This window comes from Triticum aestivum, chromosome 4A, assembly GCF_018294505.1.
Source record: "Triticum aestivum cultivar Chinese Spring chromosome 4A, IWGSC CS RefSeq v2.1, whole genome shotgun sequence".
In the NCBI taxonomy this organism is placed as follows: domain Eukaryota; kingdom Viridiplantae; phylum Streptophyta; class Magnoliopsida; order Poales; family Poaceae; genus Triticum; species Triticum aestivum.
In genome coordinates, this window is record NC_057803.1 from 674548061 (window position 1) to 674575604 (window position 27544).

At 46.9% G+C, this 27544-nt stretch overlaps 1 protein-coding gene across 1 annotated transcript; it reads right to left on the reverse strand.

Moving 5' to 3' along the window:
• Positions 1-17406: 17406 nt before the first annotated feature.
• LOC123083043 (PHD finger protein ALFIN-LIKE 3-like) lies at positions 17407-20949 on the reverse strand. Its single transcript, XM_044505194.1, has 3 exons — positions 20742-20949; positions 18266-18488; positions 17407-17854 (listed from the first exon to the last, which is right to left on the reverse strand). The coding sequence occupies exons 1-3, from the start codon at positions 20947-20949 to the stop codon at positions 17407-17409; spliced, it is 879 nt and encodes a 292-aa protein (XP_044361129.1).
• Positions 20950-27544: the final 6595 nt, after the last annotated feature.

Here is a 27544-nt window from a genome sequence, read left to right on the forward strand (position 1 = left end):
GGCACGAGATTCGTGCTAGGTTCGCCGACGGGGGGCGGGCAGAGATAGGCGGAGCTCTTGAAGGAGGAAGGTGGAATTGGATCTATGGGGGCACTCTGTTGCTTTGCTGCTTTATATAGAACCGGCGTCAAGAGGGTGGAAGAAACTGGGGAACGGAGGACGCGGGCGGGTTACTACTTTCCTTTCGAGTCTCTGGGCGGGATGTATTTGTTTTCTTTCGTTTCCTATCACGTTTTTGGCCACGCCGGTGAGGTGCCAGCACTGGTGAAATAACTACAAAATAGCTGGCATGCAAATCCTAGGGCTACTGGCGTGTGGTCCCCGGATCAGAAGTCCAGAATACATGGTACTCCTTTATTTCCCTCATTAATTTCATTTGTTTTTTAAAGGCATTTATTTCCTTCGTAGTGTAAAAAGTACACGGCACAATGTGCTCCCACGGTTCTGAAATGCATGATATTTTAGTCATGCAGTTTCTAAGATGAAACTTTGACAATTATTTTGTATGCACTTAAATGTTGCTATAAAAGGTTAAGGGATATGTTTAGATTCTTACCAAATAGTAGTACCTTACCATATGTAAACATGCTTGCGCCAGCCGCGTTCCACGATTGCCACGTGTTCCGATCGAGCCCGCGCACCACAACCCCCTCGAAAACCTTATTCCAGCCGATGAAGGGCTTGCCACACTTTTTTCTCCTACACCGTGCGTTGACCACAACTCCACAGTACCATCTCCTGTCTCTCTCTTTTTCCTCATTCGATGGAATGCTCCTTCTCTCTCCCTGCCCGTCTACTTCACCGCTGAATTGAGTTGGCTTGAGACAGCCGTGGTGTGGAGGCGCCGCTGCAGGGCCCTTTGAAGGAGAAGTTCCAAGGCCGGCGGGTTTGAGGCACCGCTGCAACCGCAGAGCTTGCTGATGCCGTATCCACAGCCGGTGCTGCAACCACACAGCTCGCCGGTGCAACAGCCGCGGTCGATGCTCCAAGCCTGCAATGGGGTGGTCGCAGCAGCCACCGTTGATGCAACCCGATGGGGGCGGCCGCTCCGATGCTTCGATGGCCACGGCGATGGTTCAATGGACACGACGACAAGGCATGCTATGACGACATCGACAGCCGTGGCGGTGCTGCAAGACATGCTTCATTGGCCGCGGCAACGAGGCATACTTTGATGGTGACGACAGTGACAATGCTTCAACGACCACGGCGATGGTTTTATGGACACGGGGATGAGGCATGCAATGGCGGCATCGACGGTCGTGGTGTTGCTGCAAGGCATGCTTGAATGGCCGCAGTGATGAGGCGTACTTCGATGGTGTCGACGGCCCTGGCGATGCTGTGACGCGTGTTTCAATGGCTGCGGCGATGAGGCGTACTTCAATGGTGTTGACGGCCGTGATGATGCTGCGAGGCGTGTTACAATGGTCGTGGCGATGCTTCGACAACCACAACGATGCTTCGATGGACATGGCGATGAGGCACGCTACAACGACATCGACGGCCGAGGCGATGTTGCAAGGCATGCTTCAATGGCCATGGCGACGAGGCGTACTTCGATGGTGTCGACAGCCGTGGTGATGCTTCGACGACCACGGCGATGGGTTCGATGGACACGGCGATGAGGCATGCTACGACGACATCGACGACCGTGGCGATGCTGCAAGGCATGCTTCAATGTTAGTGGTGGCGAGGCATACTTCAATGGCGCCGACGGCCACACCGATGCTTTGACAACGTCGATGGCCATGGCGATGTTGCGAGGCATGCCGCGGGGACAGGGCGTGCTTCAATGGCGTCGACGGCCACAACTGCGAGGCGTTCTAGGACGTTACCGCTGATGCTACTCTAAGCCTGCAATGACGTGCACTGTGGACGAGCGGTGCGTGCTAAGGAGATTAGCGGCCCTGATAAGACGCATCGGACCGCACAACCGGTGGTTGTTCTTTGAATCGCTGCAGGCGGATGGCGCCTAGCGTCCATCATATTTTGCCCTGGTCTTCGTCCGGATGAGTGGCAACTCCAATGCTCCTTTTCCAACTCTAGTTCATTTTTTTGGATCGCGCGCACATCCACTTTCCCAAAAGAAAAGAAACTGACACTCTAGCCACGTCCCTGTGAGCGGTATGGCAGAATCCTAGCACCGCCGCCCTCTGGGAATAACACCTTCCTCCCTTGCCGTAGCCGGTGGGCGCGACCGGGCGAAGCCCATGCGGCAGGGGGTGCGGGAGTGGATTTTCCTCCCCTCTTGTCTGGACTCATGGGTAGCCCGGCTCGGCCCTCTATGGCGGGGCCGAGCAGTGGCTGGGGAAGTGAAGGATTCACAGGGAGGTGGTAGCGCGACCCTCAAGTGGGGCGACTCAGTCGGCATTGCTATGTTAGTGGTGCGGACGGCATGCAGCAGCGGGCAAGGACGGTGGCCCGACATAGTCGGCGAATGCACGCAAAGCGACACCCGCTCCTTCGTCCCCCTTCCTGTGCGCTGGTCTGGGTCGTGTTCTTGCCGTCGTTGGCATCTAGATTGGGTCTCAGCTCTAAACTGATGGCTTGGTGGTTGCGGGTGGCTTGGGAGGGTTTTCTACCATATGTGTGGTGCTCGGCTAGGTGGGTCATGTTAAGGCAGCCGGTGACAAGTGGGATTCGGCGACAGTGGTTGGGTACTCCCTTTGCATGTAGGTCGGCATCGTTGATGTCTAGCCCCAACTGAGGTAGTGCTATGGCACGGTGACTCCTCTCCTACTGGTATGTGCCAAGGTGCAAGCATTACGGTAGTGCGTTACTCTAACATCGGTGGCGTGTCTCTCTTGGACGCCTAGGCGGTGACCCCAAGCAATCATAGCTATGCCAGCAAAAACCAAATTTTATATTATGACTCTATTATTTTTATACAAATGTATAAGAGGTGTGATCCTATTCTTTATGAGGAATAATCATCATGAATTTAAAGCAAATAAAATGTTCGGATTAAAACAACTAAGGATATCTCCAACACGGACCCTCATACCGCCCGAATGCATCCAGACCGTCCGGTCTGGACATGTTGTGCCATCCAACACAGACCTACATCAGTCCGCCGGGCAGTCCAGACCGCTGCCACGCCCGCGTCTGACTGTCCTGGCCCACAAAAAAACCCTTCATCACGCGAGCGCGCTTCCCGCCTGATACAGTCAGCGCTGCTCCAGAGTGTCAGTGCCGCGTTAATGCCGGGCCAGAGCGGATGGGACCTCTCACTGCTGCCGGCATTGAAGTGGTGCGCCGGCCGAGAGAGCATAGCCCATGCCGCTTCCCGGTGCAGGCGACTGCTCCACATTCAAATGATAGCCCATCGGTTCGTCGCCCCTACATTAACGACATGCGGTTGTCGAGGAAACTATTCCGACACCACACGTCTGTCCATCTGCCACCCAACATTGACCTTGCTGTCGTGGCCCATCGCCATCCGCCCTCTATATAAACACCAGCCCAGACCGTAGCCACAGTCATCTACCTACTTCACTTTCTCCTCTCCGCACCACGCCCTCCATGGCCTCCTCATGCTCCAAAGCCCTCTAGGACACCCTATCCTCGACCAGAAGAAGGAGAGGACCTCCATTGCTACTGGTTGGCTGGTCGGCTAGTAGATGGAGGCAGACGAGGCCCCAATAGAGGACGAGGCGGCGCTACCATCCTCGTCGGTGCGTGTGGGATTCACCATTGGCGAGGCATGTGCGCACTACACGAACATGATGTGGGAGGACGAGGAGGAGGCCAGGTTCTGACATGTGCAGGCCGATCAGTCCTACAACCTCGGCCACCTCGAGGAGCACTGGCGCATGAAGGAACTACTCGCCATCGGCGCGACTATCATGCCGGACGTGGATGTAGTGGAGCAGTAGGCACTGGTCGACTGCTACCTCTCCTCCCGCGACATCCGCCGCGACTGCTGGTGGTTATGCCTCCATTAGGCGGAATTGGCCGCCACCTAAAAGGAGATCGACGAGGTGGTGAATGAGGTGTGTGGCAAGAGCGACAACAAGGAGGACATCACCCGCTCTGCCCTAGTCGTGCCTAGCCCGCTACCATGACCACGAAGTTGATATGTCCACGGACGCCACCGATAGCAAGGAAGAGTATTGTATGGTAGGTCACTGCTGCTCGGGTCCCAAGAAGGCCACAACTCTTCCCCTCCCGTCGAAGCCATGCTTTATGTGCCAAACATCGATGGCCGATTAGCCACCTGACGGCGACGTGGGGGCGGACAGCTGTAGTTCCCGGGGTTCCAGAGGCGGAGCTGGAGAGCGTCGAGGATGAACTGGAGAAGGCGAAGGCATTCGTCGGACCAGCACTTCTTAGCGCTCATGGTAGGACATGGGAAACGTGCGCCGATGATCATTTAGATTAGGTTTAGTGTAGGGTTTGTCCAGTTTATATGAAAAATGTAATGAATTTTGTCTGGTTTATATGAAAATTGATCCAAATATAATAAATTTCATTCGGTTTATATGAAAATCCATTGTATTTACATAAATTTCAGCCGGTTAGTTCAAATGGCGGCTGAAATATTTGCAGGCAGCATTGGATAGCCGGCTCCCGCATCTGTGTACTAGTGCCACTATGCGCGGACGGATGACGGAATAAATTTATGGGTCAACGTTTGGAGATGCCCTAACCTCACCAATCTGTTCTCACAAACATATAATTTGCGCATGGTCAAGATTCAAATGGACCGGTCCGGTCTGGACTTGTAACTGGACATATGAACATGTTCTAGAATCCCAGGGGCCAGAGTTCGGTCTGCACCTCGTCTAACAGGGCAACAGGTATACCTAAGTTCGACCATTCTTCTGTATACTGAGTGTAGAAAGGCGCATGCCGATGAGAGGCCCGGCACTGGACGTGCACTTCGTGTTCCCGCAAGTGTAAGCAATGGTGTGGGACAAAGCTGGATGGGTGTCTTCGGTCCATGACAGCAACACGACCACCACTTCCGGCTTCGTTAGAGCATCCACAATGACAGATACCTAATTGGGAGTACCTAGAACTCATCTAGATGAGATATAATTTGGTCTCATTCACTTTGGAAACAAGAACAGATACAACCCACGTCAGCGCACACATATCTTATAGCATTACATCCAATGGCTATAAAAGGTGAATGAGACCAAATTATATCTCATCTAGATGAGTTCTAGCAAAACTGTACCTAATTTGAGTTGCCGAACGCCCCCAAACATGTCCGGCCACGTCCGTGGATAGTGACCGGCCAGACCCCACATTGCAACTCAACAACCATAGTAGGCATTTTCCAATTAGCATTTTCATACAAAACCATGCAAAAAGCAAGATCTATGTACTACCAACTACCATCTACACTACTCATACTTCTCGTCACATATGTGGATGAAATTGATGTCGGAGTTGCCGTCGTCATGGTCATTGGTAGCCGGGCGAACCTCTGGTTCCTCCTCGGGAGTCAAGAATGGCATGCTGCTCCATTGCCTCCTCTGCCTGGGCCACCTCGAACTCTGTGCATCGACCATGGCGAAGCCGGTAGGTGCCGGATCTGCCTGATGCGCCTCCTCTGACTCCTTCTCCACCTCCTCCTCTATGACCGCCTCCTCCTCCTTTGGCTCCACCTCCACCTCCTCCTCCTCGGGCTGCACTGAATCCAGAGGCAGGCTGGCTGCGATCCGATCTTAGCACCTGCTCTGGATCTCCTGTAGCTGCTACAGCCGCCGCCCGGGATTGAGCACTTTGTAACTAGTGGTTAGCGGCTGATTGATGGATTGAATGTGACGGCGGTGGAGGGGAGGGAGGGGGAAGAAATGGAGGCGGTCTATGGTTGGGATTTTGCCGTCCGGCTTAAATAGCCGGCCATGTATCCTCAGATGGCATGCTAGAGCGGCACCACACGACACCAATGCGTCCTCATCGATGAACTGAGGAGGCGCATGTCAGATCACTAGTTTATGCTTTTGTCTGCATGGACCCTTGCGGTCTGTCCAAAGCGACGTGCACGTCCGGAAATCTTCATATCCGCCCAAATATGTGCCGGATATGGGAAGTGTCGGTCAGTCCTGATATTTGGGCTAGATTTGACAAGTTTAGTTGGGTGGCAATTTTGTGTTTAGGCAGTAGCAGGCAAGCTGCCCGGGTGTTGGGGCGGATCTGAGGACTCCAGTTATAGATGCTCTCATGCCTCAACTAGCCGCATGTAGCGGCATGGCAGTAGCTATGGTGTCGCAGACAATGACAAGACAGACGTGCAGCCGTCTCGCTACATGAGTTGCAGGGCAAGCACCGGCTTGCTGAGCGGTGACTCTAGCAGTAAAAAATGGCCAGCTTGGTTGTGGCTGTGGTGCCACGGACAATGGAGATGTGCTCCCAGATCGGCGGTATGATTTGCCTAGAGGGCGGTGCGACATGGTGCCAGGAATGAAGCCGAGAGGAACACGTCGCCGGTGCGGCGACGCAAGCTGAAGCATGTGCGCTGGCCCGGTGAAATTTGCAGGTGCTTTGCTGGCGGCGGCTACGATGACATGACTAATAGTGAGTGGTTCGACCCTATGGTCGAAAGGGAGACCTCCTCGTTGGCGCCTTCAACGCCCAATCACTTTCCTGACGCTCACGCGCGCCCCCTAGTGGGTCGTGGCCCATTCGCTTGAATGTTGCTCGACCGACCGCTGCTGCTCGCTCGCTCGCTCCTTGGTTGCCTTTTTTTTCTTGCGAGCACTTGTCAAAAAAGCCTTGTTGTTTAAAAAATAAAAAAGTAAAAAATCGAAAAAAAGTCGTGAATTAAAAATGTACATGAATTTTCATAAAAGTTCACAAAATTTGAAAAAAAAGATTTGAAAAAGTTCATTGAATTTGAAAAAAGTTAATTGAATTTGAAAACAAGTTCATCGACTTTGAAAAAAGTTCATCCAGTTTAAAAAAGTTCATCGAATTCGAAAAAGTTCATTGAATTTGAAAAAAGTTCATTAGTTTTGAAAAAATTCCATCAAATTCAGAAAAGTGCATCTACTTTCTAGAAAAAAGTTCACAAATTTTGAAAAAAAGTTCATCGATTTTGAAAAAAGTTCATCGACTATCAAGAAAAAAGTTTCATGAATTTCTTTCACAAAAAAAGTTCTTGACTTTGAAAAAAGTGTAATACTTGAGGTCAGTTGGTCGGGTGGTTATGGGGTTGAAGTCCTAAGACCCGCGTCGCGGGTTCAAATCCTGGGTAGCATGCACTTTTATTCTTTTTATAAAAACAGAGAAGGAGCATATGGGCCGGCCCGCTCTTGAAACCTAGCGTACAGGGAGGGTGTGCGCCCAGAACCAAAATGCCTATATTCGGCGCTTAAGGCGCCGAATAGGATTTTGCGCCCAAAGGTTACATCCCCAATGGACCCTAATGTTTATCTGGGCCATCTAGATAATCCACAGGTGCCAACAGCTAGGTCCAGTCCATCGGGTGGAAGGGTTAAGCCAGACTACGTGTATCTTGAGTTCATAGTCCTTAACCCAAAGCGCTCTCAATATCTCTACTCTTACAAGGGGAGTTCGTAGGACAGTATCTACTGTTTTTGTTTTGGCGTCACCGCCCACCACACCCTTCATGTTGGTTTTTCTCACTCCCTCTTAATACCAAATCAATTTTCCCGATCCTCCTCTCGTTTTTTCGTGCCTTCTTTGGCAGGTGCCAATTTAATTCAACCATGTAAATATTAGCTAATTAAGAATTCGGAAATCGCACCATATATGTAAGATAACCTTCCTAAAAGACAAAGAGAAGTTTTTTCTCAATAACCTTCCAAATCAAAATAAGATATTCCTCAATAAGAAATAGCTAATACCACATCCTATCACATTTATTATCTATCACTAGAAGAACGCCCGTGCGTTGCAACGGGGCCACATTAACTTTAAGAGTTCAATATTACGACATTGGCGACCTTTTTTACCATCAAATCCTCACACACACACTCTCTCCATCCCTCCTCCTCACTCTCTCTCCCCCTCTCCCTCTCTCTAACACACACACATATCCATCTTATTGGGTACGGGACCATAACTCATCTATTTCACACATACATGCTAGTGCATAACAATATGGATTATGTGTATTATATTTGCCTCCAGAACTGAGGGAATTAACTTTAAGAGTTCAATATTCTGACCATGGGATATTTAGGATGGCGTATATGGGAAATCAAAGCTAAAAATGACTCGATGAGTTAGGGATACATCAATAAATATTGTAAAAAGTGATAAAAACAAATCTGCAGCAACTCGCGACCCCACAAACTCGTATTCGCAATGAGTAAGTTAGTTAGGCCGCCACGGTAGGCTAGCACCAAGGGACAAGGGCAACAACCGCCTTCCCATCCAACCTACTGATTCTGCTGGCGCTACTTTCATCCTAAGCCCATGAGTACCGCTAGTGTGTTGCCACGTACGGAGAAACTACGAACTGAAATTTTCATCCAAATCATGAAAAATGTTAATATTCCTCTCCTCTCCCATCCCTCGTGTGAACATACCCAATTCGTGGTTGGCTCGCTACATTCAGCGTAGCTCTGATGTGCACTGCCTTCACTCTTGATTAGTTGCCACAGTGCCACGCATCTACGCCAACAAGCTGGGGAAACAAATGCAAATGTTACACCGAGTCAAAATCAACCATCCCACAATCATAACAATAGAAAAGATAATAACCAAAATTTAACAGAAGAACTACTGCTTGGCTCCCAGATCCATCTTGATAGCCCTTGATCTGGCTGCTGAGCTTCTCCTAGCCGCCTCAACATCACGTCATTACCAAACATGTAGTGGATGCCTAGTGGGACAAGGATTAAGAAATAACATGAGGTGAAAAATACGATGGCTGTCAATTCCATAAGACGATCCAAGTAATTTGCCAAAACAGATCGGGAGCATCTTGTATAATCTCAAAAAAGCAACTAAAAATCTGAGAAATGAATTGATGAAAATCAGCCCCTGCTCTCATTCATGCTTGCTTTTGTAATGGGAGGCAAGGAATGGGGATACCGGGAGAAGAAAGGAGCACATGGAAGACAAGCCTCCACCACCGGCAAGTGGGGTTGCTTCACATCCAATCTCCACGGCCGCCGCCTCCATGGGGACGAACTCCCATGTTCACAACCGGTCTCCCAATCGGCCGCTGCCTCGCCGACCTTGACGACGAAGTAGTCCCTCCCTTCGATCCCATTCACAACGGGGGCAACACCCATCCCAGCGGACGGGTCCGCGGTGAGATCCCTACTGGATTGTGGTCGCGCCTCCCCAAACCTCACCGCAGGACACATGAGAGGGCGCCGTTGCCATGGTCAAGCTTGGATGGGGAAAGGGGGCGACATAGCAGCAACGGCGACTTCGCAGGGATTGGTGGAGACGGCGGCGGCGAGCGAGCGGGAGGACGGCAACGGAGAGAGAGTAGGAGGGTGGTGGCGGCAGTCCATCGGCCGCCGTGACGTGAGAGGAGGATGGGGATGGGGCTGCGATCTGGACGTATGGAGCGGTCGAGAGGAGGGGAAGCAGACGGCTGGGTTTTTCCATCGTGCAGGGTTTGGGGGAGGTCAAACGAGAGGGTTTTTTTCGTGCGGGAGGCAGAGCAACGAGGGCGGACGTAGGGAGACGGGACGCGGTCGGTTGGCAGGAAAAGGAAAGCTACTCATTTTTTTAGGCAGTAGAGATGATTGATGATAAGAAAGGGAAAACCATATCAATATAAGGAAATATCCCATCAATACTTGATTGATTGTAATTTATTTTTTATATGGTAACTAATCTGATGGATTTATGTGGGTGGTCCATCAATACTTGATTGATTGTGATTTATTTTTATATGGTAACTAATCTGATGGGTTTATGTGGGTGGTGACGCGAAAAGGCAGGTGGGAGAGAGACGAAATAAAACCAGCGAAAAAAAACCAAGGAAAGTGGGAGACGAAAAAAACCAGCGAAAAATAACTGGCAAACTATTCACCAACTGCTCCATTAGGAGTAGAGATTATCTCTATTATTAAACCTCTACTCCTAAAAGGGGAGTTGGTGAACCGGTACACATGGTGTATTTTTGCCTCCACATCCCACACCACCCTCCATGCTGATTTTTTCTCACTGCCACTAAAAAAACGGATCGATCCACCCGACCTTCTGATTCATTTTTTTCATGCTTGCTTTGGCAGGTGCCCGTTCAATTCAATCACGTAAATATTAGGTAATTAATAAGAATTTAGAAACACTATATATGTAAGGTCACCTTCCTAAAAGATAGACTAAAGATTTCTTCTCGATAACCTTCCAAATCTGCACTTCTAAAAGGGGAGTTGGTAGGTCGGTATGCATGGTTTATTTCACCTCAACATTTCAGCACCCTCCATGTTGCTTTTTTCTCCCTCCCACTAAAAACCCGGATCTATTCACCCAACCTTCCTTTTCATTTTTTTCCTTCTTGATTTGGCAGGCGTCGATTCAAATCAATCATGTAAATATTAGGTAATTAAAATTTTGGACATCACAACATATATGTGATATCACATTCCTAAAGACGGACAGAAGATTTATTCGATAACCTTTCAAAACAAAACTAGGTATTTCTGAATAACAAATACCTAATCCCGCGCACTACGCTATTTATTATCTATCATCATCTCTAGTATTGAATCATAATCACAACTCTCCCTAGACATTTTTTCTTCAATCCCACCCACATGTCTCTGTTTTCACCGAAAATGTTTTCTTTTCTTGTTTCGTTTGTTCTGTTTGACCTCCCCTCCCGCGTATGTTGCACCCTCCCCATTGATTTTCAACCCACCGAATTTTTCCAAATAAAACCCATCTTCCCTCAACCCCCTCCAGCCCTCCTCGTTCGACCTCCTACTACAGACTTTTCCAACCCCCTCATGTAATCCCCACCTACGCGCCTACTATAGACTTTTCCAATTCTCTATTCTCTACTTCATCCATCCCACAAAAATAAGCAATTTCCCCGATTCTGACTCGACCATTTCTTCCTTGTCACGTGAGGAGAGCTCCCTGACTGACATTGGCCCCGCACATCCCTCTCCCCCCCACACACGACCCGGCAAGGGTTCCAACGGCCACCGCTCCCCTGCTATCCTCTCACCGCGACGCTCTCGATGCCACTGACTCTACCTTCGAATTTCCTCTCTGGACGTTCCTCTACGCCGCACCCGCCAAGGATCAAGGGTGACGAAGTTTCAATGTAGCGGTAATTTGATGCGCTTGTGGGGGGGGGGGGGAGCACATTTTTGGCGACACTGCAGGTGAGGTCGTCTTTGTTCTCGACTGCATGTGATGACAAGAAGGTTATGCTTGGCCAACTACTCCATGTGGTTTTGTGATCCCGGGCGCCTACAGGATCATGTCAGAGGTATATACACCGAAGAAGTTGGAATAACGAGGAAGTGCAGCAGCCTATCGTGCGCTGTCTCAGCTTCGAGGCCAAACAGGTTTGGTTTCCCTCCCAGATCCCACCCTCCCTTGTCTTCTTAATACGACTCCATGGATGATTATATTACATGTGTGTGCGTGTGTGATAGGATCAGAAGACTGACAGGGAACAAACGCTACCCGCCCTAATTATTTAATTACAGTAAGCAATCACCTTATGGCCTTTACTATGTCGATCCCACATTATGGCCTTCACTGTGTGATAGTATTACAAGACTGAATTTACACTTAGCAAACACCTGATGGCATTTACTGTGTATTTCAAGAAGTACCTCGTAGTGGTAGCAAATCTGGCAATTAAGACTTTTTTTTTCTACAGAAGGTGATCCAAACTACCTGGTATGAACATCGGCAACATCTTATAATACTAACATGTAGTGCTTCATTTAACTCATTTTTGTACAACATACTATTGTAACGAGAACTTTAATGCAATTAACTGTTCAATTTTTCTTCATCAGGATTGAGCGATCTGGCATATAATTATGAGCTTCTGAAACTCAGTGGTTCAGATCATGGAAGATATGACAGGGAAGAGCCGACATAGTTAGTATTGGTTTCCCGGTCCTACCACGAGGTAGCTCAACCAATCTGAATTTTATATAGATTATTTCATGATCTACCCGTGCAGGTAATTCTGTCGTATATAGTACTGAATTCCATTTAGATTGACCTTGAAGTATTTGGAGATATGATGCACTATCTTGACTGAACAAATTTGATAGGGCATGAAAGAACCAAGCTAATGTGTTCCCACTTGCCAGATGCACTCATATGTTCCTTACTACTCATCTCTTCAATTCATTCTTGTAAACTTGTGATGAGTGCAGATTTTGGGTGGAGATGGAGATGGTGGCAAGCGGGAGATGCCAAGGATTGGGTTTACACAATACTTTTGCACGTCCACTATAATGTTTATTTTCCATCTTCTACATTCACAGATTTTTGGCCTTCCGGCGATGCAACTGTGAGTGTGTACGGTGTGAACACTACATATAACATCCTGTTGGTTTTCATTGCAGCTTAGCAATGTCGTCTGTCTATGGTTCATAGCACTTTTATCTTCATTTTACCACTAGCATCCTGTAAAATGAAATGAGATAGAATGGTGTAGCCATTGATGATTGGTGGAGAAATTAACATTTTTGGATCATCAGAGGTGTCTCGCAAGATAGCTTTTTAAATTTTAATCTTAATTATGCATGTGCTCCAAAATAATAATCAAACATATTTGTGCTTATGCATATAATGACAATAGCAAGAGTATATTCCATTTTAGTGGAAACTAGAACAACGAGTTTTCTTTTGCATATATAAATAGATACACAAACAAAAATACTACACCCCACACAATTAGTGTTTAACGCCACCTCGTGCTCACGAGCAAGCTCTGACACGATCAGTTCATCCACGTCATCTGATTCAAACCCCGATTTCCCATCCCGTCGTGGTTACCACCACCCACTCATCATTAGTACAGTCGAGATGGCCAAGAGGGCCACCACACAATGGAGGGACTCATGGGCCCGTGAACCATGGTTATGTAGTCCCTGGGTACTCATCTTTGATGACAACGGGTCAATGCCACGTCTGGGCCGAGCGTCCATCGCCAGTGTGCAGCTCCGCCCATATCTCATTACCGATACGATAACAAGTACTAGCTCGCCATCGTGGGATCTAGGTTGTTCATCGGGCCATCTGATGAAAGGCACCAAATGAAGAAGAGAGGGACATCAACAATGGAGGTATGTCTTGGTTCTCCCTCATCAAAGACTTTACCGACATAACTTCTCAAGGGGGCATGCTACCATTGTGTTTTACTTAGAATGGCTAGAGCAGAACTGGTCATGGGTAAAATTAGTGTGCGAGACGTCAAGTGAAGGGAATTAAATTAAGTTAGTCACCATGGGTTGAATTAGCACTAGGATACGAAGGCGGTTGCCCCCTTTGTCCCTTGATGCTGGCCTCCCACGGTGGCATTAATCGCTGGCTCATTTAAAACACGAGTTCGTGGATTTTGTGATAAAAGTGAGGGTTGAGAGTGAGCGGGATGGGGGTAAAGTTGGTATGTTCAGTCATGGATACCTAAGTGGAATAATTTCCCTACATTAAAAATGTGGGGAATTTCCTTTCACTACGGATGGATTTGCAGAAAATTGTATAAGAGGGCGGTTCATTTATTTTCATCAAGTCATACAATTTTTTCGCAAGGATAGGAGGGTAAATGCCTCGGTTGGTTGATTCAAGAGTTAATAATGGACACGGTGGCGTATCAGTTGCATGCCCAACAAAAGAAATTATATTTTTGTTTCGCGGTCATGCACGAGATTCAACTATATGTTACAATGTGGCAATTGCTCAGGAGATATGGGGTCTGCCTTCTTGGATCGAAGGGCGTCCTGGGTGACACATGCCTCGTCCCCCTTGATGGCATTGGCGAATCAACACAGACACGGGGGTAGGATGAGGGCGAGCCGGGTGATTGGCGGGGGACTTCTCCTAGGTCGTCTGTGTGGATGTACAGTGTGAAGGAGAAAATGTGCCATGACGAAAGCGAGGTGGGCTTCATCCGATTTTAAAAGAGAGGGCTCCAGCAAGAAATATCCCGCTACAATGGGAAAACAAGCGGGAAGGGGAGGGTCTGGGAGGAGAAGGGAATGGTGTGTCCTAGGGTGGATTTGTTGTGTTGGGACCGCGTGTTGGAGATAACATGACGGATAGTTCGGACAACCACATTTCTCCTCCACACATGGACTTGATTTGGGAGCCCGGACTGTTCAGACGGTTGGATTTCGGGGAGCGGGGCACTCGTTTATGTCTGAATATGTTTGCACTTATGACTTATGAGAGAGAAATGATCTTCGATCTTGGAGACGACTGTAAACATTTGTATGATTCATTTGTATGCACTGTAGTCCATAGTAATGCAAGGCGTTCTACTAGTATCTATTGGAGGAGTTGATCTTACGGCTAGCATCGAACAGGGAGTATATGAACTAATTGTTGCCGCCGAGACCAATGCCTCCAAGAGCTAGCTATTTTGCGTACACAGATGGCCGGCAAGCTGCCGCGACATGAGCTTCCAAGGCTCTCTTCCTGTTACACAATTGCAGAACTCCAGATCGACGCTGTTTACCCTGTGGATGAGACGGTGAAGATCTAGGCCCTGCAAGCTTTTTCACACGCTGCGCAGAAATTTGTTCCTCATATAGTTACTATTTGATGAATTTTTTTATCATTATTAATAATTTTATGTTACTATTATTCATTCATTTTTTTCTAAAGCTGACATAATCTATTTTTAATATTTGAGGAGCTTTAAGTCCAGGTTATACACGTCTACACTACATTTGACAAGTCGAAGTTTGTTCTTGCAGCAATTAAGTGCCTCGGAGCTCTTCAAGATTGGTGCAAACAAATATTAAAAGAGCATAAAAGCGCTGATCTGGGCTAATGTAAAAAAAAAACATACTTCTCTTACATTATCCGGTTAACATTGTAATATGAATTCTTGAATATATCCCAACGAAATGCGAAAAGAATGTAATGCCTCTCTCACTACCTTTGTAGTTAAGCATTTTTCATACAAAGGGCCGGTGACTGTATACGGAACAATAAAGGAAGCGTGCGCATATTATATCCTACTCTCCGATCCCTTCACGGATGCAGTCAGCACACTTGAATTCTTTGAGATGTTTCGCTTCAGAGGCAGTTATGTTCACATATTTGCCATGGAACCACTGGTCACATATGTCACAGCATATCCAAAAGGCGTTGGCATGGCACTACAGGTTTCACAAAAGTATGTAACTTCATGATCATTTCCTTTGTCTTCAGCATGCTTCCTAGAGTCCTTGTTTGGAGCAGATAAATCTTGCATCGACTCTTGAGATGGTGGCACGTTCTCTTCAGCAGGTGTGATAGAGTCAAGCAAGTCTATAGTAAAAAAAATGCCCGAGATTGTATTATTAGTTTGCGTGTTTGTTTTAGATTTGGGTGGTACAAATTTGTCACTTGAGTTAACAGTTTTTTGCATGAAGCACCCATTGCCATGCATATGGCAGGTGTTCGCGTGGTTCATACCATTGGCTGTAGGCTTGGAATTTCCCGGTACTTCAATCCTATCCCGACGCGTGATAAATATACAGATCTCTATATTTTCCAAAATTATTCAAATCTCACTACTTTTGGTAAATTTAAAAAGTTAAGCCGGCCCTCTCTATATCTTCCGTGAAAAAGATCGCATGTGCGCACACAAGTATATATGTTTATATACACTGTGCATTGCCAGTGGAAAATAGCTAGAATCCATATTCCAGACAATTTTTTTTAAATTTGATCATTACTAAAATAAATAGAAAAACTAAGTCATTTATCTGATGTAGTTTAGTGAAAAAATATGTATGTAATATATGCGGCTTAAAAATTACAAATATTTCGAAATAGAATACAGTGCATGGATACTCTTCATTGCCAGGAGAAAATGAATGCCCCTCATGTACTCTTGTAATATTAATGCATGATCGAATCCTAGAAAATATATGGTCTAAAAAAGTTGAAGATTGTGTGGGCGACAAGTGTCCAATGTCTGTATTAAACATAAGACCAAACCCCATCATATTTCTTTAGGATATAAAAGGACACAAAATTATACATGCACCAAAGAATTTCGCATTTGCAATAGTATAGCCCACCAGTACACATGCAAACTTCATAAAATTGCTATAATATTACATCTTCTATCAATCTGGTATTATTGGGGCATGGCACACCAAGAATATATATATCACGCGCATTGGTTTCACACACTCGTCAATTGGCAAAGTCTATGCATGCAAAAAAATACAACCACTAATGCACGGTGTTGTTTATAACTCGATACTCTTTTTCCTTTGTCTAATACAAAAATAAACATAGTCGTATATCTGAAAATAACCTTTTTCCCAAAGAAATAAGTTTGAAAATAACTGCTCAAACTATTGGCCTAAATTCCCCTTTGTTTCAATACAGAACTACTCTACCCCGTGCAACAGCACTGGATTTTGATGACTAAGTTTTCTTCATGAAAAACGAATCTGAGATTTCATGTCCGCCGGATTTACAATTTATTTTATTAAAAATGGATCAAAAAAGTCTGGGACAGCAGGATCTAAAAACTACGGCCACAAATGCCCTTAGTTGTGTAACTCAATACATTTTTTCCTATGCCTAATAAGAAATAAACACAGGTATGAGGACAGTTGTAGTATTTGAAGAAGCCCAAGCAGTACTTCACACAAGAGCTATGAGTCCTTGTGTGTGACAGAAACGCATCCATAAATACTCTTCTCCGCTCTTTGTTGGGACTATTAGTCGTTGGCATACTTCTGCGGAAGTGCTACACTATCATGTTTGGTCTGCAGTTACCAGCGGTGCGGGGGTCGGGAAAAATCTTTGCCGGTTCATGCCGGCACCAACACGTTGACGCTTGTGGGCGCCACCTCCCTTCTTGAAGGGCGTCAGGTTTACCCTGTCGGCACTCCTCTCTGTATACCGGCAGAAATCCGAGGATCTGTCTGGGCAGCAGCGTCATTGTCCTCGTAGTCCTTCTTGAAGGTGTTGTTTGGTACGCGGGAATTCAGAGGCATAGGAGTGTGGTGGAATTCAGAGGCATAGGAGCGTGGCGGCGGTTGCTGGAAATCATTGCTTTGGCATTTGTTTCTCTTTTTGGGTTTGACTGTCCTGTTTGCCCATCAGTGATATCACAGTTCTGTCAGGTGGTTTTTATATTAATATAGCAAGGCAAAAGCCTGTTTCGAGTCATTGTAAACTGAATTCTTAAATATATCCCAACGGAATGGGAAAAGAATGTAATGCCTCTCTCACTACCTTTCTAGTTAATCATTTTTCATACAAAGGGTGACTGCATACCCCAAAATAAAGGAATGGGGCACATATTATATCCTACTCTCCGATCACCTCGCGGATGCAGTCAGGACACTTGTATTCTTCGATATGTTTTGCTTCAGAGGCAGTTATGTTCACACATTTGCCATGGAACCACTGGTCACATCCGTCACAACCAATCCAAAAGGCATTGGCATGATACGGAGCATTACAAGATCCGCAAAAGTCAGTAACTTCATTATCCTTTTGTTTGTCTTTAGCAGGCTTCCTAGAGTCCCTGTTTGGAGCAGACAAAACTTGCATCGAGTCTTGAGCAGGTGGCACGTTCTCTTCAGCATGTGTGATGGAGACTACGTCTGGATTGGACACATTCTCTTGAGTTAGTGCACTCGACTCCCTGTTTGCATTGTATCGCGCAAATGTTGATAGCCAAGAAAGACCGTAAGAGAGATAGAATTCGTCATGGACTGTTCGCATCTCGTTTACCATATCAAATAAACGTATCCTGAAAGAGAAAGTAACCCAACATCATCAAATCAGCAATTGGCTTCGCAAGCAATATGTAACACATGACATTCTTGATGCATGGAGGAGCTATATAAGCACTAAAACATAATGATTTAAATAGAAGATGAAGATCGCCCCTAATAAGAATAGCCCATTATTTAATGCTGAGGCTCTAACAATTAGTTCCGCAGGACTACGGCTCTATTGAAGCTGTATTCTCTCTCGTGTTTGTTAAGTGCACAAAAAAACTGTTTGTCCATATAAATGTCCTAAATGTTAGATTGCACATATAAATGTCCTAAATGTTAAGTGCACAAAAAAAAACTGTTTGTGAAACGAAGTTGTAGTAGTAGTAGTGGTGGTGGTGGTGGTGGTGGTAGGAGCAGCAGCAACAGTAGTAGTAACGTACCTTTGGTTGGCGTCGAGATGAGTGGACAAGAAAAAGGTGACGCCCATGAGCCACGAGTCGGAGTGGTGGGCGACGAGTGTCAGGTAGTCAGAACGGTTCACATAATCCCGCCGGCGGTTGATGCCTCGTGTCGGCACCGGCAGGCCTGGCGGCACCATCTCCTCCGGCAGTGTCAACTCCCAACTACCGTCCGGGTACCCGTACAAGCACATTGGCTCTTTACCTGAAGCGAGAAAATGAATCACACCACTCCATCAGCCAGTGATTTGCACACCTCGCCATCTTATATTTACTAATTGTAATTGGGGGCACCATATGAGATTTACTTTAATTTAAGAAAAACTACCTCTCCAAATCATCGATTTGACAAAAAGTCATGATATTATTCAAACAGGTTTGATGTAGCTACATGTCAAACAACTCTATTGTAAAAAAAGCAGGAGATTAGATTGTTAGTTTGCATGCTTTCGACACTTTAATTAATTAAATATATTTTTATGAAGCACCCATGCCATGCATATGGCTTGGTGATGGCGAGGTTCATATCACTGGCTGCAGGCTTAGAATTTGCAGGTACTTTAATCCTATTACGAGGCGTGATAAATATTCAGATATCTATTTTTGCCAAATTTATATAAATCTCTCTACTTTTGGCTAATTTAAAGTTAAGCCGGCCTTCTCTATGTCATCGTAAGAAAGATCGCTTGTGCGCATACAAGTATATATGTTTATATACACTGTGCGTTGTCCGTGCAGAATAGCAAGGGTCCGTATTTCCCATTACTAAAATAAATAGAAAACTGTATCATTTATCTGACGTAGTTTAGTGAATATACATGTATATAATATGTGACTTAAAATTAAAGATAATTCAAAATAGAACCATGGATCCTCTTCATGACCAGGAGAAAATAAATGTCCTCATGTACTCTTGTAAAACACTTTTGCAGGAATATTCTATGTAAATAGTAATGCATAATCGAGTCCTAGAAAAGATATGGTCTAGAAACAGTTGAAGGTTTTGAGGGCGACAAGTGTTGAGTGTCTATAATAAACTTAAGACCAAACCCCATCGTATTTCTTTAGGAGAAAAGGACAAAAAAAGTATACATCCACCAAAGAATTTCGCGTTTACAATACAATAGCCCACCAGTACACATGCAGCCTTCATAAAATTGCTACCATGTTACATCTTGTATCTATTTGGGGTTATTGGGGGCATAGCACACCAAGAATATATATCACGCGCATTGATTTCACACACTTGTCAATTGGAAAAGTCTATGCACGCAAAAAATACTACCACTAATGCAGAGAGTTATTTATAACTCTATACTCTTTTTCCTATGTCTAATACAAAAATAAACATGGTTGTATATCTGAAAATAACCTTTTTCTTCCGGAGAAATATGACTGAAAGTAACTGATCAGACTACCAGCCTGAATTCCCCTGTGTTTCAATACAGAACTTCACTAGGCCGTGCAAGAGCAGTGGATTGATGGCTAGTTTTCTTCATTAAAAAACGGATCTGAGATTTCATATCAGCCGGATTTACAATTTTCTAATTAAAAATGGATCTAAAATTTCAGGGACAGCAGGATCTAAAAAATACAGCCACAAATGCCCGTAGTTGTCTAACTCAATACTTTTTCCAATGTCTAATAAGAAATAAAGACCATTATGTGTTTCAAAGGAACTGATCAAACTATCAGTCTAAGTTTAATTAAATAAAGAACTTCACTAGCCCGTGCAATCACGGGATTGATGACTTGTTTTTCTTAATAAAAAATGGATCTGAGATTTCATGTCAGAAGAAACTATCAGCCTATCCCTAATACTAAAATAAACACTGGAGCTGAAGTTTTTTTTCCTATGTCTAATACAAAAAAAAAACAAGGTCATATGTTTAAAAGTAACTGACAAAACTATCAGCCTAATTTTCCCCATGTTCCAGTGCAGAATTTCACTAGACCGTGCAAACACGGGATTGATGACTAGTTTTTCTTAATAAAAAATGGATCTGAACTTTCATGTCAGATGAAACTATCAGCCTCTGCTTAATACAAAAATAAACACGGGATCTAAAGTTTTCTTTCCTATGTCTTACAAAAATAAACACGCTTATATGTTTAAAAGTAACTGACCAAACTATCAGCCAAAGTTTCCCCATGTTTCAATACCGAACTCCACTATCCCGTGCAACAGCAAACTGATGACTAGTTTTTCTTAATAAAAAATGGATCTGAGATTTCTTGTCAGCCAGATCTACAATTTTGTAACAAGAAATGGATATAAAATTTCTGGGACAGTTGGATCTGTATATTACATACCTTCCTCGCGCAATAAATCATATAATGTATCCTGATCTGCGCGTATGGCAACAAGGAGGAGAAGAGACTGGCGTTAGATCCATCAGCACGTAGGCGTCACATATATAGAGAAAAACGTGTCACTAAGGAGCGCCCCATGGCTTACCTGCGGTGAGGGCTCGGACGAGCGCGCTGCGGCGGCCAGAGAAGTCCTCGTAGATGTTCTCCACGGTCCATGAGACGGCGGGGCGGGAGCGCCATTCACCGGGGTGTGCCGGCAGCGGGGTTGGTGAAGGCCGCCCATGAAAGGGAACGGTGAGACGACGCCTGGTGGGGGTGGGGTTGGAGGAGGAGCCGGCGCGAGATGTGTCCATGGCACGAGATTCGTGCTAGGTTCGCCGACGGCGGGCTGGCAGAGATAGGCGGAGCTCTTGAAGGAGGAAGGTGGAATTGGATCTATGGGGGCACTCTGTTGCTTTGCTGCTTTATATAGAACCGGCGTCAAGAGGGTGGAAGAAACTGGGGAACGGAGGACGCGGGCGGGTTACTACTTTCCTTTCGAGTCTCTGGGCGGGATGTATTTGTTTTCTTTCGTTTCCTATCACGTTTTTGGCCACGCCGGTGAGGTGCCAGCACTGGTGAAATAACTACAAAATAGCTGGCATGCAAATCCTAGGGCTACTGGCGTGTGGTCCCCGGATCAGAAGTCCAGAATACATGGTACTCCTTTATTTCCCTCATTAATTTCATTTGTTTTTTAAAGGCATTTATTTCCTTCATAGTGTAAAAAGTACACGGCACAATGTGCTCCCACGGTTCTGAAATGCATGATATTTTAGTCATGCAGTTTCTAAGATGAAACTTTGACAATTATTTTGTATGCACTTAAATGTTGCTATAAAAGGTTAAGGGATATGTTTAGATTCTTACCAAATAGTAGTACCTTACCATATGTAAACATGCTTGCGCCAGCCGCGTTCCACGATTGCCACGTGTTCCGATCGAGCCCGCGCACCACAACCCCCTCGAAAACCTTATTCCAGCCGATGAAGGGCTTGCCACACTTTTTTCTCCTACACCGTGCGTTGACCACAACTCCACAGTACCATCTCCTGTCTCTCTCTTTTTCCTCATTCGATGGAATGCTCCTTCTCTCTCCCTGCCCGTCTACTTCACCGCTGAATTGAGTTGGCTTGAGACAGCCGTGGTGTGGAGGCGCCGCTGCAGGGCCCTTTGAAGGAGAAGTTCCAAGGCCGGCGGGTTTGAGGCACCGCTGCAACCGCAGAGCTTGCTGATGCCGTATCCACAACCGGTGCTGCAACCACACAGCTCGCCGGTGCAACAGCCGAGGTCGATGCTCCAAGCCTGCAATGGGGTGGTCGCAGCAGCCACCGTTGATGCAACCCGATGGGGGCGGCCGCTCCGATGCTTCGATGGCCACGGCGATGGTTCAATGGACACGACGACAAGGCATGCTATGACGACATCGACAGCCGTGGCGGTGCTGCAAGACATGCTTCATTGGCCGCGGCAACGAGGCATACTTTGATGGTGACGACAGTGACAATGCTTCAACGACCACGGCGATGGTTTTATGGACACGGGGATGAGGCATGCAATGGCGGCATCGACGGTCGTGGTGTTGCTGCAAGGCATGCTTGAATGGCCGCAGTGATGAGGCGTACTTCGATGGTGTCGACGGCCCTGGCGATGCTGTGACGCGTGTTTCAATGGCTGCGGCGATGAGGCGTACTTCAATGGTGTTGACGGCCGTGATGATGCCGCGAGGCGTGTTACAATGGTCGTGGCGATGCTTCGACAACCACAACGATGCTTCGATGGACATGACGATGAGGCACGCTACAACGGCATCGACGGCCGAGGCGATGTTGCAAGGCATGCTTCAATGGCCATGGCGACGAGGCGTACTTCGATGGTGTCGACAGCCGTGGTGATGCTTCGACGACCACGGCGATGGGTTCGATGGACACGGCGATGAGGCATGCTACGACGACATCGACGACCGTGGCGATGCTGCAAGGCATGCTTCAATGTTAGTGATGGCGAGGCATACTCACTGGTGGAAAAAGGGCCTTTGGTCGCGGTTCGCAACTGCCATTGGTCGCGGTTGCGCAACCGTGACCGAACGGGCGCGACTAAAGGCCCCACCCTTTAGTCGCGGTTGCTTAAGAACCGCGACTAAAGGCCCGTCCACGTGGGCGCCAGGTGGCCGTCGGGGCGGAGGACCTTTAGTCGCGGTTCTTCTGGCCAACCGCGACTAAAGGCCGCCGCAGGTTTAGGGTTTTAGCCCCCCCCCCTTAAACCTGTTTTCTGTTTAATATGTATTGTTTTATTTCTTTTGTGCTTTATTTTAATTTTGAAGGAGTTTCACATATTCTACAGTACTACATACATGCATATGAATGTACAATTTCAAACAAATTTGAAATTAGAACCAAAAAGAATTCAAGAGGAATATACAATATATATTCAATATCATCGGATGACCATATACAATTTTGAACAAGTTTCCATACATAATTTAATGCATATAAAGTTCTACGTCCTCGTAATGGTGTTCTCCTTTAGGATGGAGGACTTCCCTCCTGAACCATCCAGCTTCTGGACTAAGCATCATCCGGAGGTTATTCCTCTGAGCATTGGTATCACTCGGAACCCGCTCAGAGGTGTATCTCCGGATCATCTCACAGACATAGTATGCACATAGATTGGTCCCCGCTGGCTGAATATCCTCACCATTCTTAGCCTTTGCCCTTTTGAATTCTAGCTCTTTTTTGAATTCACCGACCTTTGTATCTACGAACCGTCTTAAAACCCTACGAGGCAAAGAAAATTAAATGAACAAGAGAGTTATTAGTTACTTGATATTAGGAAATGAACGAAATAGGCCGATCGATATAGAGCGCAAATGAATGAAAATAATTACTTCTGCAGCATTCTTCTCATGTCGACCCAAAGCTTTGGATCCTTATTCAGAGAGTCGTGGACGAGACATTCTGAGGTGTCAACTTTAATTACTAGCAGAATCCAGTGGAACCTGCGGACACGATACATGCACAGTACGTCATGCATAACTCATCGATTAGCCGGCCACATACCATGCATGGAGTAAACAAAAGAGAATGTGCTCAAGACAGAAACACTCACCCAAAATGGTAAGGAAATAGAATATCACTTTTGAGTTCCTGCTTTGTAAGAAACTGCCACAGGTCTGCCTCCATGTCGGCGGGGTGATGCTCCAACACATATCCATTAACGATGTGTGGGTCAATGAACCCAACATTATGGATGTTCCTTACTCTGCATTCCTTAATCTTCATTCTGCATGTATAATAGCGGACACAACAATATAGTTAGGACATATATATAGTGCAGGCAATATGAACGAGATGGGGTAGAAATAAATCACTTACAGAACGTAGCAAGTGATGATAGATTTGTCGAGCTCGCGCAGATTGAAAAGCTGGAACAATTCACTCAGATGAATTTGTACATAGTAATGTTTGAAGTGATGCTCATATCTAACTTCCGCATAAATATATTCTTTGGCGTTTTTATTTTTTATGTAACCCTTGTACCATTTCAGCAGACCTTTCATTTGTGGAGGTAGATCCTGTTCCTGCGCAGGCTCGACGAGAGGCCCATTCTTCACATATGTAATTACTACCTCCTTCACTGGCGCCTCATCAAGGCCTAACAGTTCACGAAGAGTAATACCTAAGTTGGCCGCTTGTTCTCTGGCACTCGTTACAGTCAATCCATGTGCTGCCGCAGCTGCTATGATATCGGGGTCATCCGGACCGGCGGCTTTCACTATAAGCGGGGCAATCGATTGTTTACTTTGTTCCCCGAGCTGGGCAACTCGTTTCCCGCTTTTTTTACTTTTTAATTCCGTTTTCTCGGCCTCCTCCAAGGCTTTGTTCTCCTGGTTCTCCGCCCGCTCTTTCTTCTCCTTCAACATGAGTGCCTGCCTACGAAGTTCACGTGCATAGTCGTCAGGCAGATTCTTCGCGGCTTGGGACGGTGTGCTCAAAAATGACTTAGCCCACTTCTTTTGCTCATCAGAAAATACTGGCTTGGGCTCGGGCTCTCTTTTCTTCTTGCAGTCCGCCTTCCATTTCTCATGATCAGCAGCCGCGGCCGCGGCAGTTTCCTCGGCACTACGTTCCCAAGGCCTTGTGGGGAGAGGCTTCAATGATGGCTCTGGTACCTTTGTGGTCTTAGGTACATAAGGGTCCGGGTTAATAATCCAGGACTGCTTCTGCTTCTTTGCCGGAGGTGGATTGGGGGGCGGCGTCTGATCACCCGCCGGACGAGGACTGGGGGGCGGCGTCTGATCACCCGCCGGACGTTGTGGACTGGGGGGCGTCGGCTGACGTGACGGAGGTGTAGCTGAACCGCCACCACCGTAGGGGGGTGGACTTGTTGTCCTTGGCGCCTCGCCTGGAAACTTGATAAACTTCTTTTGCCATAGAATGAAATGGCGCTTGACATCTCCAAGTCTTTTCTCCCCTTCAGGTGTAGCAATGTCAATCTCCAGGTCCTCAAACCCTTGGACTATGTCCTCCACCGTGACACGAGCATAGCCATCTTGAATGGGGGTGTTGTGGTGGAGTGCTCCAGGTAAACATGGTAAAGCACTGCCGATGGCTACCTTCACGGACATGTTCCCGATAGGATAATACATATGACATTCTTTCATCTCCTTTATATCGTCCACGGGGTAGCGAGGAGGCTCCGGTGCAGTAATTTCGACCACCAGAGGCTCCGGTGCAGTAATTTCGACCACCAGAGGCTCCGGTGCAGTAATTTCGATCGTCGGTGCATCTGCACCAGCCGGTGGGGCCTCCGTGGAAGCCACACTGCTGCTGGCTTCTGAGATCCGCTGGATGATCTTCATGCTGCGCCCGAGCTGCATCTCGTTCGGCTACTAGTACACTCACGGTTTTCTTCATCACATCCATTTCCGATGCCAACCGCGCCACAACATCTGCTTCCCGATCCATCTTTCTCTTCCGGCTTCTGTAACCGTACGGGTCATCGTTCTGGGGGAACCCTATTTTCCACGGAATGTGCCCCATGCCTCGTACACGTCCTCCGTGTTCAGGATTCCCGAGGGCTTTTGTCAGCGCGTCGTTCTCTCTGTTGAACTTGATCTTCCCCTCTTGAGCATCCCTCATTGCGTCAATAAGGGCTTGGGTGGGTTTAATTATTTTGCCCCGGTAAACACAGTCCCCTGTCTCCGGGTTCAGCGTTCCCCCATGCCCGTACCACCAGCTTTTGGCCCTTGGGTCCCATCCCTCCGTACCTGGACGGATTCCTCGCGCCCTCAGCTCATTCTCCATCTTCTCCCACCTAGGCTCCCAAAGGCAATACCCTCCTGGCCCCATAATATGATTGTACTCCTTCTTAGCCGCATTTTCCTTATTTTTTTTCGATATTTGAATGAACTGCTCCGATTTCTTTTGCTTCACAAATTCTGGCCAATCATGTTTCAGTTTCTCATATTGTCCTTTGAAATCCGGAGTCTTGTTCTGCTTGACAAAGTCATGGGCTAGATTTTGCTTGAATTTCCGGAATGCGTCGGCCATCTTATGAAGAGCGAACTGTTTGACTAGCCTCCTCCTCTCCTTGTTTTCCTCAATCTTGTTACCCTCCTCATCGAATTTGTTGTATTCCGGAGGTAGAACGAAATGTTCCATAAGCTTTTTGAAGCAATCTTTTTTTGTTCTCTTATCGACGAAAGTGAAACCAGCAATTCGTGCCTTCTTTGGCTTATTCCACTCCTGGACGGTGATCGAGACGTTGTCTCTAACAATGGCTCCGCATTGGTTGACAAACTTGGTGGCGTTCTTGCGGGGCTCCAGCGGCCTGCCGGTTGCACTATCGACAACCTCGATGGTGCATGTTTCTCCTTGTTTCATCGTCTTGGTTGCGCGACGCTTTGACGACGTACTCGATTGTTTCGACGATCCGGCCGAGGGCTAAAATAAGAAAGAGAGTCGCGCGCGTTAGTCCACACATATTTATTCAAATCAGTTAGTTTGTATCACCAGAGGCTCAATGTATATATATATACCTCGGCGCCGGAGGTGGTTGCTACTTCCATTTGAAGATCGTCGTTTATCGACGTTTGTTCGGCATCATCTTGCTGACGGCGCCCTTCATCTTCACCGTCAAGGTTCAGATAAGAAGAGATATCATCTTCTTCTTGTCCGGTCGGCACATATAGAATATCGCCGTTTATGATGCCGAACATATGTGCTTCACCGTCCGGATCATAGTTGTCCATAATCGGGTCAGCTCTATCGTCCGCCATTATGTCAGTCCTGAAAACATGTAGTAAAAACAAATTAATTAAGTGAAGAAGGGGGGCGATGGCGGTGGCGGTGGCGAAAGGGCGGTGGCAAAAGGAGGGGGCGAGGAAGGGGTGGGAGAGGGTGTCGCGGTAGAGCGCGAGACGGGGCGGCAGACGACGGCGTCACGGAGAGGGAGGCGAGGACAACACATTTATAACACCGCGCGCATCGCCGCCCCCCTCGCCGCCCCCTCTCCGTATATACGTTTTTTTGTTAATTATCAAATTTTACGGTTTTTTTGTTAATTATCAAGTTTTAAGTTATTTACCGTTTTTGTTAAACTAATTAACTAGTTAAAATTAAAAAGAACAAAAAAAAATTCTCTCTCTCTCTCTCTCTCTCTCTCTCTCTCTCTCTGCTCTCTGCTCTCTCTCTCTCTGCGATCTCTCTCTCTCTCTCGATCATCGCTCTCTGAGCAGTTGAGGGCGGCGAGGCCGGCGGCCCGAGGATGGATTGGGGGGCGGCGCAGCATTGAGGGCGGCGAGGCCGGCCGGCGGCGTTGAGGGCAGCGAGGCCGGCCGGCGGTGTTGAGGGCGGGGGCGAGAGGCGGCGCGGTGGGCGAGGGAGGCCGGCGGGCGGCGTACGAGGG